Raw genomic sequence first — 16,091 nt, forward strand, 5'->3', positions numbered from 1 at the left:
AACACTTACTGGTTCAAGGTTTATTGTTTAAGGTTAAAAATTTAAATCAACAGACTTCATACACTTTTGTTTTAGGGACAGGCAGACATGTGTCTATCTTCCTTTTATCCTGTGGTTTAAAAGGATTTGTGCAAGTATTGCTATGATGTGATAAAAGCCTCAGTCTTGCGGCTTGCTTATTAATTAAAGCATTCGGCTCAGGGGAATATGGTGGACTGTGTCTGGCTGTCTGTGTGGTGCACTCTGTTAAACAGAAAGTCCTGCGTAAGCATTTGGGAGAGATTCTGAACACTGAAGGCCTCCCTCTAATTTTAGCTGATCTGTTTTGCAATTGCTGATGGAGAAAGTAAGTACAGTATCTTATTAATATGACAGGTTCCTTAGTTGGATGCTATTTTGGTGACTTCCTGGGTCTCTGTGTTATAAAGTTAGTGGTCAGGACTAGCCATTGCCTCAGGTGTCTGAGAGCCAGCTCTCAAGTGAGAGTGTGTGTTCCCTGAAGGCAGGGCCGACTCTTGGTCAAGTTGGGTCTCTGCCTCTCATCTTGTGAGGTGTTGGGCCCATAGGGGACACTCAGGTGATGTCACTGGCTCATTGCTAAATGGGAAACATGCTTTCTGTAATCTAATTCTTTGGTTCTTATTTTGGATTTTTGGTTTCTTTTAGGGAACTGCCTTGTCCAGAGCCTGACCTTTTTTTTTTTAAAGGAAAAATTGTTTAAATTTGCATATATATACAAAAGTAGAGAGCAAAGTATAATGAATCTCTATGTACTTGATGTGCAGCTTCAATAATCATCCTGCAAATCTGGTTCCACCAGTTTCCCTAAACTCTTCACTCTTCTCTTTCATTTCCTTTCTCCTTTTCTCATTTTTTCTCTTCCTCTCCTTTTCCTTCCCTTCAGTATTTTAACATAAAATTTAAACATCCTCCTTTTCACCTATAGATGTAGTTATGCATCTGTAACTATAATACCTTCTTTCTTCTTTTAACATAAATTTTGTATTAAAAGTTTAAAGTGTCCAGCCAGGTGTGGTGGCTCACACCTGTAATCCCAGCACTTTGAGAAGCTGAGGCAGGAAGACTGCTTGAAACCAGGACTTTGAGACCAACCTGGGCCACACAGTAAGACCCCTGTCTCTAGAAAAAATAATAATAAAATAATTAGCTGGGCACAGTGGCGTGTGTCTGTAGTCCCAGATACTTGGGAGGCTGAGGTGGGAGGATCACTTGTGCCCAAGGGTTTGAGGATGCAGTGAGCTGTGATTGCACCATTGCCATCCAGCCTGGGCAACAACAAAACTTCATCTCTTTAAAAAAAGCTGTTTGAAGTGTTAAAAGCACAGCAGCAAAATTAACAACCATCCCTTAGTATCACGAATACCTAGTCCATCTTCTGATTTTTTCCTGCATTATCCAAGATATCTTTCTAAAGTCCCCCTCCTTTTCTTTTTGCAAACTATTGATTTGTTGAAGGAGCTGGACTATTTGCTTTAAGTTTGCCCTAAAGATTGCTTCTTTGAGGTATTGTTTGACTTGTGTTTAGTATAAGGTCGCTAGATCTGGAGGCTTCATGAGATTCAGGCTCAACTTTTTCAGAGCCTGACTTTCTAATAACTAGGTGTGAAGTGAGCATATTAATAGTTGACCACGGGAATTAGTAAGACGTCCCCTCTGAAAGCAGAAAGTAGGCATGGGGATGGGTGTTAGCAGATAGGGCCAGGTGATGATCAAGGCACTAAGCTTGAAGTAGATGAGTTTGAGCTAAGATGCTCTAACCCAGCTGTGAACCCCAGGAACTGGTCTGCAGCATGATGTGAAGAGGAGGAGGTAGCATCTGGTTAGGGAGCTTTTTCAAATAACTTCTAAATGATCGACAACTCTCAAGCAATAACTTGACTGTTGAATAGAGGATTAAGAAAAGTTGGTTAAGGAAAATGAAGAAATGAAATGGTCACAGAAGCGTGGGAGGGGAATGGCTGAGAATGGGCCACAGTCCAGGTATGGGGCTGAATTTCTAGTGTTTCCCACCATGGTCTCTATTGAAACTTCTCCTTCTGGTTGTATGGCCACATGATGGCCCAGAGCAGCAGCTAGCTCTTCAGAATTTACTGGCTTGTTAAACTTCCCAGAGCGGCTGCTTGCTATGGTCTGTGTTGGGGACTGGCAGCCACACAAAACTTGAATCACAGATTATAAGAAATAACACTATCAGCAGCAGGCAGTGAATGCATGCTGATGTGAATGCCTAAACAGAAATGCACAAATGCCGAGGGATTTATTCCAAGTGGTGCCTCCATACTCTTCAAAGTGGAGAAATAACTGTTGGACTGGCTTGTGATGTTGGCCCTAGAGTTGTGTAGGCTTGAAGAAGGGTTATGCAGACTCTTGATGTGTTGTCTTCTCTTTAGCAGCTAGTAGGATGGACTCAGGGACCTCAGAAATGAGATGTTGGCACATGTATACCAAAAACAGCATAAGGACACTAGAGAAAGGGAGTGGAGAGATTTTTTAGCTTTGTGACCCTGGACTTAATAACTCTGTGCCTCAGTTTCCCCATCTGTCAAGTGGAGAAAATCATCATCACCACCTCATGGGGTTGGGTGAGTTAAGAAAAATATATATGTAAAGTGTTAAGAACTGTGCCTGGCACGTAGTGGGTATTCATCCAAGCACCTGAGATTTTATAGCTCTCGGTAAATATCTGCTTAATGAGTACATAAATGTTAGCCATTATATGAAGCTAGGGCATTATTATTGCATGCTCGTGTCAGCTGATACTATGTGATATATATCAGCACTGTGAATGAAGAAAGTCACAATTTTTACATAGGTTTCAGGAGGTATATATACAGGTAGTAAAATTAATTGTCAGGTAGTAAAATTAATTGTGCTTTGGCTAGCGCTGGAAGCACAACTGAAGCCATGTATGTGTGTAAGCTGGTCATTTATATACAGGTTGTTAGTCCTTAGATGCCCAAATGCTGCCACTTTGAGGAATTCTTTGAGAGCTACCAGTGGTGTTTCAGGTCCTCTGTGGTGTTCCCTAACATTTGTTATCGATGCGTGTGTATGTCTCTCATCTCCTCTGTTGTCTGTAAGCTCCTAGAAGGCAGAATCTCCAATAGTGCTCTGCATGAAGCAGGCAGTCACTAAATACTAAATGCCCAGACCAGATCATGTTTTCAGCAAGACAGGGAAATTCATTCGATTTTTATTAGAAAACACTGCATAGAACATGTGTGTTGGAGGGATGTTATATATGGAGCTGCCTCTTTGTCGCAGGGAGATAGATAAAGGAGTTTTCTCATCAGCTGTTGCATATGACTGTGATTCTGCAAATGTGTCATCGTCCCCAGACTATAAGGCATGGACCTCCATGAGAATTCGAGGAGGTGTACGACATGGCCTCCACTGCAAAGGCTGCAGAGACAGACCAGAAGCAGGCTGAAAGTTAAAGAAGGTAGAAGGCAGTTTGTGCTCTGGACTTCAGAGGAGAGGAATATGGTCTGCAAGCTAAGCAAAGGGAGGTTTTATGGAAAAGTGGGTGGGTAGCAGCTACAGCATTTGCAGAGAGGACATAAATTACTTCTTTGGCTCAAATGACAAGGTGAGGTTTCTATGACTGAGACCTAAGTGTGCTTACTTGTTTTTGCTACAGACAGCCTGGCACTGGAGTTAGAGCCACTCTGGTTAGGCTTTGTTAGCTGCATGGCAGTTGGGTGTTAAGACCACTTTGAGTTGAAAGGCCTATCTGGCACTTCTCTGCCAGTCTCAGCTTCCCGAGTGAAGATAAGACTAGTGTCCGCTTTCTAGGGTTACTACAATTATTAATGAGACAGTAGGTATCACCATTAGTAGATGGGCTGAACTTGGAGGAAATATTTGGGAAACAGCTTTATCAGGTGCACATCTTTATTGCCAAAGGTGATGTGGAATCTTCCTACCTGCCTCTTCAGAGCATCCTGGGCAGATCCCCTAGATTCCTTGTGATTTTCTGTAGGTTACCAGTATTAAAAAGCCAGTTTTAGTCTTCTTCATTCTACCTAGCTCAAGAGTTTCAGAAAACAGCAGTGCTGAAGCATTAGTGTCAGCATCTAATTTTGTTTTGTTTTGTTTTGTTTTTGGTTGTGGGGGCGGTCTTTGCTCCACTTATTTGCCTCTTTCCACCCGCTGCTGGCCCCTCCATAGTCAAGGGTCAAGGGGATTGGAGATGAGAGAAGTAGGCAGAATCTTTTCGCTTGCCAAGTGCTGGTGGGCTCCCTCTGGGCTGCCACATGTCTCCTGTCATGGCTGGCTTTTTTGTGGGGGAACATTGGTGGTTCTTTAGAGCTGCCTCCCCGCAACTGTTATACCACCCTCAGGGGCCTTACAAGGACCTTTCCCTGATGCTCTGTCCAGCTGGCCTCTGCAGCCTTCGCCTCCTCCTGCCCTGAGCCTTCTCCACTGGCAGATAGCCTGCCCACGTCTGCAGGGTCCTGCATGGGGCATTTGGCTGCCTTCTGAGCTGTCCTGCTGGTCCCCCAGGAAATCCAGCATCCTCGTCCTGCCAGAGTTGCCCTGCTGCCTGTTCTTCCCCCGCAGCCTTCCTAGCAGCTGCAGCCAGGTGAGGGGCAAGCCCTCTACAAGCTCCTGGAACTCCCTGTGCTCTGGTCCAGAAACAGTATGGGGTGGGCTCGTGAGCTTGAGCAGCTCTGCAGTGCTTCACTGGGCCGTGCAATGCCATTTTTCTTTCTTGTAAGTGCTCCATTCTTCAGGAGGGGTCCTCTCCTATACCCTCATGGAAGGGAAGGGGAGATGCTGCAGAGCTCTCCTCTCATTTATTTATTCATTCATTTATTTATTTATTGAGATGGAGTTTCGCTCTTGTCGCCCAGGCTGGAGTGCAATGGTGTGATCTCGGCTCACTGCAACCTTCACCTCCCGGGTTCAAGCGATTTTCCTGCCTCAGTCTCCTGAGTAGCTGGGATTACATGCACACGCCACCATGCCCAGCTAATTTTTTGTATTTTTAATAGAGACGGGGTTTTGCCATGTTGGCCGGGCTGGTCTCAAACTCCTGACCTCAGGTGATCCACCTGCCTCGGCCTCCCAAAATGCTAGGATTACAGGCATGAGCCAACACACCTGGCCTCTCTTTTAACTTCCATCGGAAACATCTCCCAAGCTTGCTTTGAAATGGGCTGTGACATTTGGTCACTGTGTAGCAAGTCCTGTGAGAATGAGCCGAGTGCCTGACTTTAGAAAGTGAGTACTTTCTAAAGTGTGTGTCACCTATTGTCCTAGTTTTAAGTAAACAGGAAGAGTCTCATTCTGTGTTCTTCATAAGGTTCATAGTGCAGGGCCTGGCACATAGTAAACACCCAGCGAGTATTGGCCACTATCATTATTTACCTTCTTTGGGCTGTAGTTTTCTCATCTGGAAAGTGGAGTTTATGGTGGGTTCTGCTCTGCTTGCCACTTAGGGCTGTTAATTTGCATGAAAGTATCGTAAGTCCATTTCATTTTTATACATTAGCCACAGCAGAACGGGATCTCTCCGCGCATGTTTAAGGCCTTTGTAAGCAAGAGCCACCCGGAATTCTCCTCTAACAGGCAGCAAGATGCCCAGGAATTCTTCTTGCACCTGGTAAATCTAGTAGAGGTGAGTAGTCAGTCTTCACGGATGCTCAACGGGGTTGTAAGAGGGTGCTGAGCCACTCAGTGCAGTCCGCTGTGGCTTGATCAGAATGCCTCCCCACTCTCTTTCTTCAATCTCTCCTGTTAAAGCTGGTTCAGAATCAGCTCCCTGGAAACTCTCTGCTCAGCCAACTTGATGTGACTGCTCTTCACACTCCAGTTTCCAGACACTTGTGGATCTCTGTGCTTCTTTTAACCTGTATGTGTTATAGGAGTGCTTGCCAGTTATTCCATTCACAATTTATTTTTTTCTGGTCTTTGTGACAAAGTTCCTTAAGAGCCCTGCGTGGTATTTGGTGTCCTCCTGCCACTGCTCAAAGATGATGAGTCTGCTTACATCAGAATTGAATGCCATTAAAAACATTTTTTTTTTTTTTGAGACTGAGTCTAGCTCTGTTGCCCAGGCTAGAGTGCAGTGGCACAATCTTGGCTCACTGCAACCTCTGCCTCCTGGGTTCAAGCAATTCTACTGCCTCAGCCTCCTGAGTAGCTGGGATTATAGGAGCCTGCCACCACGCCCAGCTAATTTTTGTATTTTTAGTAGAGATGGGGTTTCACCATGTTGGTCAGGCTGGTTTTGAACTCCTGACCTTGTGATCCACCCGCCTCGGCCTCCCAAAGTGCTGGGATTACAGGTGTGAGCTGGAAAGCCACTGAGAATTCCTAAGTAAAGCCTTTTTTTTTTCCTGGTTACAACAGTGTTCTTTGTGGAAAATATAGAAAACACAAAGGAGAACATCAAAATCCCCCTTAATGCCACGCCCTGCAGCCAGCCAGTGTTTTTTGTTTGTTTGTTTGTTTGTTTTTGTTTGTTTGTTTTTGACAGAGTCTTGCTCTTGTCGCCCAGGCTGGAGTGCAGTGGTACGATCTTGGCCCACTGCAACCTCCGCCTTGCAGGTTCAAGTGATTCTTCTGTTGTTTGTTTCCTTGTTAGAACTAGGCTGCAGTGGTTTCTCTTGTCTGCCTCAGGGTTACTGATTCACATGTCTGCTCAGGTCCATGATCTTTTCTAACTCTATCATTTATTAGTGATAACTTTTTTTTTTAGAATAAAGCCTCCTGAATAGCTGGGATTATAGGCACCCACTACCACGCCTGGCTAATTTTTTGTATTTTTAGTAGAGACGGGGTTTCACCATGTTGGCCAGGCTGGTCTCGAACTCCTGACCTCAGATGATCCGCCCACCTCTGCCTCCCAAAGTGCTGGGATTACAGGCATGAGCCACTGTGCCCGGCCAACAGCCAGTGTTCACAGGTTGGCATCTGCCCCTCCCGTCACTTTCCAGGTCTTATGTTAATTCTCTACATGCTCTTCTGTAAGCAGTGTTTTCACTTAAATGTTTGCCACATCATCACATCTGTTAACAGAGCATAATTTCTGTTTTATTTGTACCTAATTTACATGAGTGTATTTATATAATCATATTGTACATGTTTTCATGTTTCCAGGGCAGCCCTTTATTTTTTTCCCTTTCTCTTTTGATTGGCTTCTCCTCCTCCTTTCTTCTCATTCCATGAATTTCTCTCCCATGGTTTTTAATTTAATAATATTGAAATAGTAATCCATGATGAACTATATTTTATTTTACCAATCCCCATTTTTGGACTTTAGATAAATTCCAGTGTTTTTCTATTAAAGTGCTTTGGTGAATGGGCATGGCCAGAGGAAATGTTTAATAAAGCCAAGTGTTTACACCGGGTTTAGAGTTCATTTTCTACTAAGTCTTAGTGGCTCAATATTCATACATTTACTAACCTGATACAATCCACCCTTCAGAGGAACCGCATCGGCTCAGAAAACCCAAGCGATGTTTTTCGTTTTTTGGTGGAAGAACGCATTCAGTGCTGTCAGACCCGGAAAGTCCGCTACACGGAGAGGGTGGATTACCTGATGCAGTTACCTGTGGCCATGGAGGCGGCAACCAACAAGGGTAACAATTCCAAAGCGGGAAATTGGTACTATGTGTCTTCATATGGGAAAACCCTCAAATCAGAGAGAATGGTTTAGTCACTGAAGTGTGTCAGGAGTAGACCCAGCCCAGGTGATGTCTGCTTTGCACATCTCTTTTCATCTCTTTGGTAGTTCCCATGTGACTTTTCCTTTGAGCAGAATCAAATGCATCACAGGTTTTATGGAGGCGTTATGGTTGGAACCTACGTCACTGCCTATAAATTTGGCCAACTACTGAATATGGAGTCAGCATAATTTTGGGGAAAATTATTGGTAATGATGTATGTAGAAAATTCTTTGACACTGTCATTTATAAGTTGCGCTATAAAGTCTGAGGGAAATGATCAGGACTGCATTTTTTAAAGTTAGACAGTCGAGCAGAGGTCTCTTGAAATAATCCAGCTTTGGCACATGAGTATTTCAGCCACCTCTTCTGGGAGATAAATTGTGTCAGGGTTCTTTGTAGAAGCAAAGCCCATTAGAAGGGTCTCTGGGCTTTGGAAGAGAGAAGGAGGCAGAGATGTGGCACTCATGTTTGGTGCCTTCTCCTTCCATCAGTCTAAGCTGGCTCTTCCTAGGCAGAATAGACAAATGGCATTTCTTCGAATTAACATCATAGAAGCAAAAAAGACAAAATAGCTGCTGGATTGTGCATCTCCTGTGAACCAGTCATTTTTGTAAAGTTCAGCAATTCCACTATGCAGCCATGAAAAGGAACGAGATCATGTCCTTTGCATGTGGATGAAGCTGGAAGCCCTCATCCTCAGCAAACTAACACAGGAACAGAAACCAAACACCTCATATTCTCACTCATAAGTGCGAGTTGAACATTGAGAACATATGGACACAGGGAGGGGAACATCACACACTGAGGCCTGTTGGTGGGTGGGGGGAAAGGGGAGAGAACTTAGAGGACAGGTCAGTAGGTGCAGCAAACCACCATGGCACACGTATACCTATGTAACAGACCTGCACATTCTACACAAGTATCCTGGAGTTTTTTTGTTTTTTGTTTTTTTGAGAATAAAGAAAAAAAAATTCAGCAATTCCCTGGATGGCCCTTTTTGCTCTTTCTTGTGTGTGGGGGGTGGTGGGTCAGTTTATGATGTTAGTTGGAAAGTGATGATTATGATGGTTTAAGATGAAACGATTTTCATTTTCTATATGCTCATGCAGTTTTTGATCAGTTTCAAAATCCTTTTGGTGTAGAAACAAGGGAATGGGAGTCTGCTGTTTGTTTCCTTGTTAGAACTAGGCTGCAGTGGTTTCTCTTGTCCGCCTCAGGGTTACTGACTCACGTGTCTGCTCAGGTCCATGATCTTTTTCTAACTCTGTTTATCATTTATTAGTGATAACTACTTTTTTTTTTCAGAAAGGAGATTTATAATTTAGTCTCTGGAATTTGACTGTTGGGAACACCTAATGTTAGCAACCTAGATATAAGTACATCATAAACTGATTGGGGACAGGGGAATGAATTTTAAACCATCTAAGATGTGTTTAGGAAAACACATATGTACGTAAGTGTACTTGCAAACTGATAAATAAGGAGTTTGTTTTTTTTTTTTGAGTAATACAAAAGAAATGACCAGAAAGGCCATTCAAATTGACATAAAATTTTGACTACAGGCTAGTTTCCGGGACCAGATCTGCTGGTGCTTGGGAGGTTCCTCTTTTTCCCTTAGTATTTAATCATTTGAGTAGGAGTAGCACAGAGGCCTTCTAGGTTGGTAGCCCTGATGTCTGAGGTGTTGGGTAACCTCCACAGGAAGTTGTCTCGGCAGTGTTGGTTACTGTCATGGGTTGTGTGATGGTGGCTAACTGCAGTCCTGTAGTTATCCTCCTCCTTGGCCTCACAGGGACCCATGTGGGACCCATGACCTCTAATCATAGTTGCTGGTGGAACCAAATCAGAAAATGTGTAACACTCCATCTGGCTCTTGCCAGGCGCTTAGTGGTGGTTCTGTTTTTTTTTTTTTTCCTGCCTTTGGTTATTTTATTTTAAAACAGCTTAAAGTTAACAAGAACGTTTTTGTTACTTTTGTGTATGTGTGTGTGATCATTGGCAAAAATTGATCCCCTTACACAATGTAACATCTCTTTCTGGCCTTATCTGTTGGGTTGTGGAGGGAGTGCTGATCAGAGTTTTAAGTCCAGCTTTGCCAATAATTGGCTGGTTTTGACTTTGGGCCTCAGTTCTTCAGCAAGGCAGTGAAGGACTGGGAAGAGGTGAGCCCTTGGACCTTTTCTGGCTATGAAATACTCTGATGCGAAGGCCTTGTGTTGGGAGGATGGCATTTGAATAATCCCAGTATTGGCCTTTGGACAAACCAGGTTCGTGGGCATTTATATCACACACATGGTCTGACCCTCTCACCCACCCAGGCCAGGCCAAGCTCACACTTCCCTCCTGTCAGTCGCAAAGGGGAGCATGCAAAAAGATGTGAATGGCTTGATACCACCTGTTGGTGCAACTCTAAAGACAGCCCCAGAACAGCCTTTCGGCAGGGGCATCTGGCTCTGTAAAGGATGACAAATAAGCAACTCTGGCCCAGCGCAGAAGCCTTCAGGGAAGACTGTCCAAAGAGGGTGCTTTTCATTTCCACAGGGTAAGAGCGATTGCAAGGTCTTTCATTTGCTCTTTCACCCAGATGAACTGATCGCTTATGAACTAACGAGAAGGGAAGCAGAAGCAAACAGAAGACCCCTTCCTGAGTTGGTACGTGCCAAGATACCGTTTAGTGCCTGCCTTCAGGCCTTCTCTGAACCAGAAAATGTTGATGATTTCTGGAGCAGTGCCCTACAAGCAAAGTCTGCAGGTGTGAAGTAAGTGTGTGTATGTGTGGTGGCAGTGGGGTGAGGAGGGGCCTTGAGGGGTGGGGACAGGGGTAAGGGAGAGGGAGTGGGTGTTATTTGTGTCTGTGTGTGTTTGTTCATGTGTGATGGATGGGATTATGGTTCACACACCCTAATTGTTGTCAAACTTCACTTGTGTGAGACCTGTCCAATAAAACAGGCCTGTGATTTATATTACGTGCTAAGGAGGGGTTTTCTTTTTTCTTTTTTTAAATGTAAGGTTGTGATTTATTCTCTATTAGGAACCTGCCTGCCTGCCTGCCTGCCTGCCTGCCTGCCTGCCTTCCTTCCTTCCTTCCTTCCTTCCTTCCTTCCTTCCTTCCTCCTTCCCTTCCTCCCAACCTTGACCCCACCCCCAGCCCCTCTCTCACCAAAAGGATACAGCCAAGAAACAATCCCCTACCCCCAAATGGCAAGAATGACATTATTCATGAAGAAATTACAAAAATGCTGAAGACAGGCCTCCATATTTAAACTCCATTGCGCTATATTTTAACTCCATAATTAAAGACTTAGTCTAGAACTTGGTTGGCTATGTTTCTCCTTGGAGACTAGGAGTCTCAGGACATCTCAAAGTGGACAGGAAGTCTCCTGAGCATTGTTGAAACGAGCCGCTCAGGGTTTAGTCAGATGTCCTGTTTTCACATTGTGAGGCTGGTTGTCAGACACATAAAAGTTTTTTTTTCTCCATCTGCCACCCTAGTTGATTTGATGCAGTCGAGTCCTTGCCAACACACTTCATATCACTGCACTTAATTGGAAAAAGAGTGCTTGCAGTGGCATAAAACAAAGGGAGGTCTGAAAGTTTGGCTCCAGGAGTTTTGCTACGTTCAGATATTCTTTGGCCATTTTTCTTTGAGGCTAAGATTGAGATTTTGGCTAACATAAAGGGGATTAAAGGATGGAACAGCTGGTGTGGGCTGTTTTTACCATGGCCTCAATAGCAGTTCAACCTATATATATATATATATATATAAAATTTTATATATATAAAATGTATATATATAAAATTTTATATATATACATATAATATATATAAGTATTATATATATATTTTAGAGGGAGTCTTGCTCTGTCACCCAGGCTGGAGTGCAGTGGCATGATCTTGGCTCACTGCAACCTCTGCCTCCCAAGTTCAAGCAGTTCTCCTGTTTCAGCCTCCTGAGTAGCTGGGAATGCAGGCACATGCCACCAAGCTGGCTAATTTTTGTATTTTTTTTTTTTGTTTTTTTTTGAGATGGAGTTTTGCTTTTGTTGCCCAGGCTGGAGTGCAGTGGCGCAATCTCGGCTCTCCACAACCTGCGCCTCCCAGGTTCAAGTGATTCTCCTGCCTCAGCTTCCCGAGTAGCTGGGATTACAGGCCTGTGCCACCATGCCCGGCTAATTTTGTATTTTTAGTAGAGGTGGGGTTTCTCCATGTTGGTCAGGCTGGTCTCGAACTCCCAACCTCAGGTGATCCTCCCTCCTTGGCCTCCCAAAGTGCTGGATTACAGGCGTGAGCCACTGCACCCAGCCAATTTTTGTTTTTTTAGTGGAGATGGGGTTTCACTATTTAGCCAGGCTGATCTCGAACTCCTGACCTCAGGTGATCTGCCCTCCTCAGCCTCCCAAAGTGCTGGGATTACAGGCATGAGCCACCATGTCCGTCCTCAACCTATATTATTTGTTCTCTGTGAAACCCCTCCCTCAGGCTTCTGCTATGTTTCAGATTGTAGAGTTCATATGTTAAAAACAGGAAAGCAAAAACAATTTATTTCAAAAAGGAAAAACAAGCCATATTTGTTAAAATTATTTTTAAAAAGCTCCCTATCCAAGGGAGATTAATAGTAGTTCATTCAGGTATCAGTTGCCCATCACTAGGTGAGTTTTTATCCTAGGACTGCTCAGTTGTAGGTGTGGGTGGTTGTGTGTGTGTATGTTGTGTATGTGTGCACATGTGCATGTGCCTGTTTGTGTCCTTGCAGATAACAGTTGTTGAGTTCTCAAGTTCAGTGTGAGAGATAATTTATTACAACTCAGAGATATCTTTGGGCAGTTAGACCTCTACACACTCTATTAGTGATGGAAGCAATTTTTTAAAATCATTGACAGTAGGTTTAAGACTGATTCCTCGAACATTTATCCTTTTCTCTTTGTGCTTTTGTTGTGATTCCATTTTGGAGGTGGAAGGTGATTGTGGGGTCTGGAAGCTTCGAAAGCCCCAGCATCAGGTGTGAGCTGCCGACTGGGGTATTGTTCACTTGCCTGGCCCTCGGCCACCCCTTTCTGCTCTTCAGAAAAGGGGCCTGGTGTCTTAGAAGTGCAGGATGTGACACACTGTCTGTGCCTGCCTCTCCCTAGAAGTGTCCTGCCAGGAAGCAGCCTTTTCAACACCTGGAAATGGCCCATCTTTAAAATGGGGACTGAGAGGCATTAGCTTTCCACAGAGAGGCAGATTCCCTGACCCCAGGGCTAGGGGTCAGGAGACCTGGATTCTTCTCCTGTGTCTACCTTCCACCTTAGCTTCTGTCCTGGGGCGAAGTCACCGCCCAGTGATTCCATCTGTAATGGAGAAATGATGCTCTCCTGAATTTCTCCTCAGATGCTACAAAATACTCAGTTGTAGGCAGTGCTAGCATATCTATCTAGAATCCTCGAGGAGGGGTTTCTGCTTCCTATAGTTCTTACAAGGAGCTTTTACCTTTTCCTTTTTGTCTGCATACACACATGCTCTTGCATGTGCCTTTTATATACATGAGAAGAATTAGTACTGGGCGTATCCAGTTGTTAGTAATTGAAAACTGGTCCTTGTGGGAAAGAAAAAGATGATGTTAAAGGTAATAAAGCAAGTATCATTTATTGCACATTTGTTATTGCCAGGTCATGTGTTAAGCACTTCCCATCAATTATCATATTTCATCCTCTTAGTAGTCTGAGGTAGGTCCCATTATTTTCTCATTTTAGGAAGGAAGAAATAAAAGAAGTAATTGGCCAGTAAGTGGCAGGCATGGGATTCATTCCAGTCTGATTGAGTTCAAACTCTAAACGCCTGCTATCAAGCACCCCCATATTCCTTGTCATGCTTGCTTATCCTTACATTTTTGTAGAGCCTTGCTTTTTCTTTATTATGCTTTATCATGTTTCAAATATTAGTTTTGAGAAAACCAGTTCAGTGGATTTCTAAGAGATGTTATTTTTATTTCCAGCAATGTAGGCTGTGATTCAGTCTATATTTTGTTAATTTGGGGCCTTGGGTTTTTCTTTTATTACACCCAGAGCCTGAAGACCAGGAAGAGGCAAAAAATGTCCTAAAGATCTTGGCGGATCTTGCATCAGTATGGGCCAGGCCTTAAGACCCTTCTCTTAAATGATCATGAACAGACCATGTCCGGGAAGAATATTAGTGCTTGGAAAGTTTATTCACCCAGCAAATATTATTGCTCACTTAGCATATTCTAGGCAATGGGTTGAACAAGACCTAATTCCTGCCCTCAGATAGCTCACAGATGAAGAGTTGAGAGGGAGAGATTTTTACTTACCCATTCTCATTTATAAAGAGAAAAGCATAGTGTGGGGTTGCAGAGCACAGACTCTAGGTAGATGCCCAGTGTTTGAATGCCCAGTCTAGAACTTATTGGTATGCAACCTTGGCCAAGTGATCTCACTGCCATAAGCCCAGCTTCCCTATCTGTAAACTGGGGATAATAATGGTACTTTCTTTATAGGGTTGGGGTAAGGATTAAGTGAGATAAGCCGTGTAAAGTGCTTCACACAGGGCAAATATAGGATGGAGTTGTTATTTGTTATGTTTATCTTCGTTTTTTTGTCTTTGATGATATAATTTGAGTGTGGTGGATTAATGATCATATTTTCAACAAGTAGAGAGAGGAAGATTATGGTTTTTTTTAGTTGTTAGGTTTTCAATACTGTAGACATCTTAATGTCTTAATGTCAGGAAGAGGTACAGTTTATATTTCTTTCTCAATAAAATCTTTATCGTATTTTTGCCTTACTTGTGATTTAGTGAACAATCAATATATTTTAAATAATGTTAACAGGTTGTTAACAACAATACAATATTGTTGTTGGGACATATTCTAAGCACTTTATTTGTCTTAAATCATTTAATTCCCATAACAGCTCTTTGAAGAAAATTTGCTGTCTATCTAGATCTCTTTGAATGATTTACATTCTAATGATCTTTATTAAAAACATATCATTTTCCAAGAAATATTTTAATTCCAGAAATTAATTTTAGAAATAAGCTGAGCATAATTTATAACTTTGCTAGATTTAACTAACTTGATGTCCCCAAACTGCAATAAATGAATGCAAAGCATAACTTTTGAGATTGATTTGAACAGATATATATTGAACAGTTACTACATGTGAGCGATTCAACTTGAGACCCCATAGAGATTACAAAGATGAATAAAGAATGTTTTACCCAATAGGGCAAATATTATGTGAACACCATCTAAATCTACTTTCTGGTACTTTTAGGTTGGCGGCTACCCATAACACAGTGATGTGTTAAATTATCCCTGCCCCAACCTTGAGTTATTCCACTACCGCTATTATGGTATTACAGCTGACACTCCGCCTAGATACTGACCACAGAGCAGCTTCAAGAGTCTCAGGGATCCTGAGTCATATTTTGGAAATTATTGGTTTACCAATGTCTTTTGGTTGATTTCACTGTTATGTATTTTCCAGATTTTAAGCTAATATGGTAGGAAGAGTAGGTAAGAAAAAGAACATTTTTACATTAAAATATCATGGCCAGGTGTGGTGGCTCACATCTGTAATCCCAGCACTTTGGGAGGCCAAGGTGGGTGGATCACCTGAGGTTAAGAGTTTGAGACCAACCTGGCCAACATGGTGAAACCTCATCTCTACTAAAAATACAAAAATCAGCTGGGCATGGTGGCAGGCGCCTGTAATCCCAGCGACTCAGGAGGCTGAGGCAGGAGAATCACTTGAATCCGGGAGGCAGAGGTTGCAGTGAGCCGAGATCACGCCACTGCACTCCAGCCTGCGCAACGAGAGCAAAACTCTGTCTCAAAAAATAATAATAATAATAATAATAATAAATATATATATATAAAATACCAGACGGAGTTTGTTGTTTTTTTGGTGCAGTTGAGGACTTGGTGACATTTAAATAAGAATAATGTGTATTACTGCTTCTCAGAAGATAGAAAAACCTAATTAGAGATAATATATAATTTCTGGAGAGTGAGCCTGGCTAATAGTAGATTAGTTGCTTGGGATGATAAAGCTCCTGTTTTCTGAATTGCCTTTATTCTTCTACCAACTTTGTAATGGAGAATTTGAGATACAGGGAATTTAAATAACTTGCCTGGAGGTAAAATACAGATAAGTGACAGTTCAATTCAGCATCCAAGGCTTTATAGCTTTTACCTCTTTCATGACAAAATAATCATGCTAATTCCTTAGGTATATACAATACTTTCTAGTGCGCCAAGCGGTTTCACATCATTTCATGAACATTGCACGGCCTGGCAGGTAGACATGATTAGTAAGTCCATTTTGTAGATGGATCAGGGAGGGTCAGTGGTTTGCCCAGATTTGGAGTGAATGAAGTGGCATTCTCAAGACCCAC

General features: G+C 42.9%; 1 protein-coding gene across 3 annotated transcripts in view; it reads left to right on the plus strand.

Moving 5' to 3' along the window:
* USP13 (ubiquitin specific peptidase 13) overlaps positions 1–16,091 on the plus strand; it is a 133,019-nt gene that overhangs the window by 78,305 nt on the left and 38,623 nt on the right. For all 3 annotated transcript variants that reach the window (XM_008957343.4, XM_014344459.4, XM_014344460.4), the window contains 3 exons: positions 5,519–5,644; positions 7,457–7,610; positions 10,282–10,456. In XM_008957343.4, the coding sequence (XP_008955591.3) occupies positions 5,519–5,644; positions 7,457–7,610; positions 10,282–10,456 (455 nt within the window). The remainder of the gene's footprint in view (positions 1–5,518; positions 5,645–7,456; positions 7,611–10,281; positions 10,457–16,091) is intronic.

Source organism: Pan paniscus, chromosome 2, assembly GCF_029289425.2.
Source record: "Pan paniscus chromosome 2, NHGRI_mPanPan1-v2.0_pri, whole genome shotgun sequence".
NCBI classification, from domain to species: domain Eukaryota; kingdom Metazoa; phylum Chordata; class Mammalia; order Primates; family Hominidae; genus Pan; species Pan paniscus.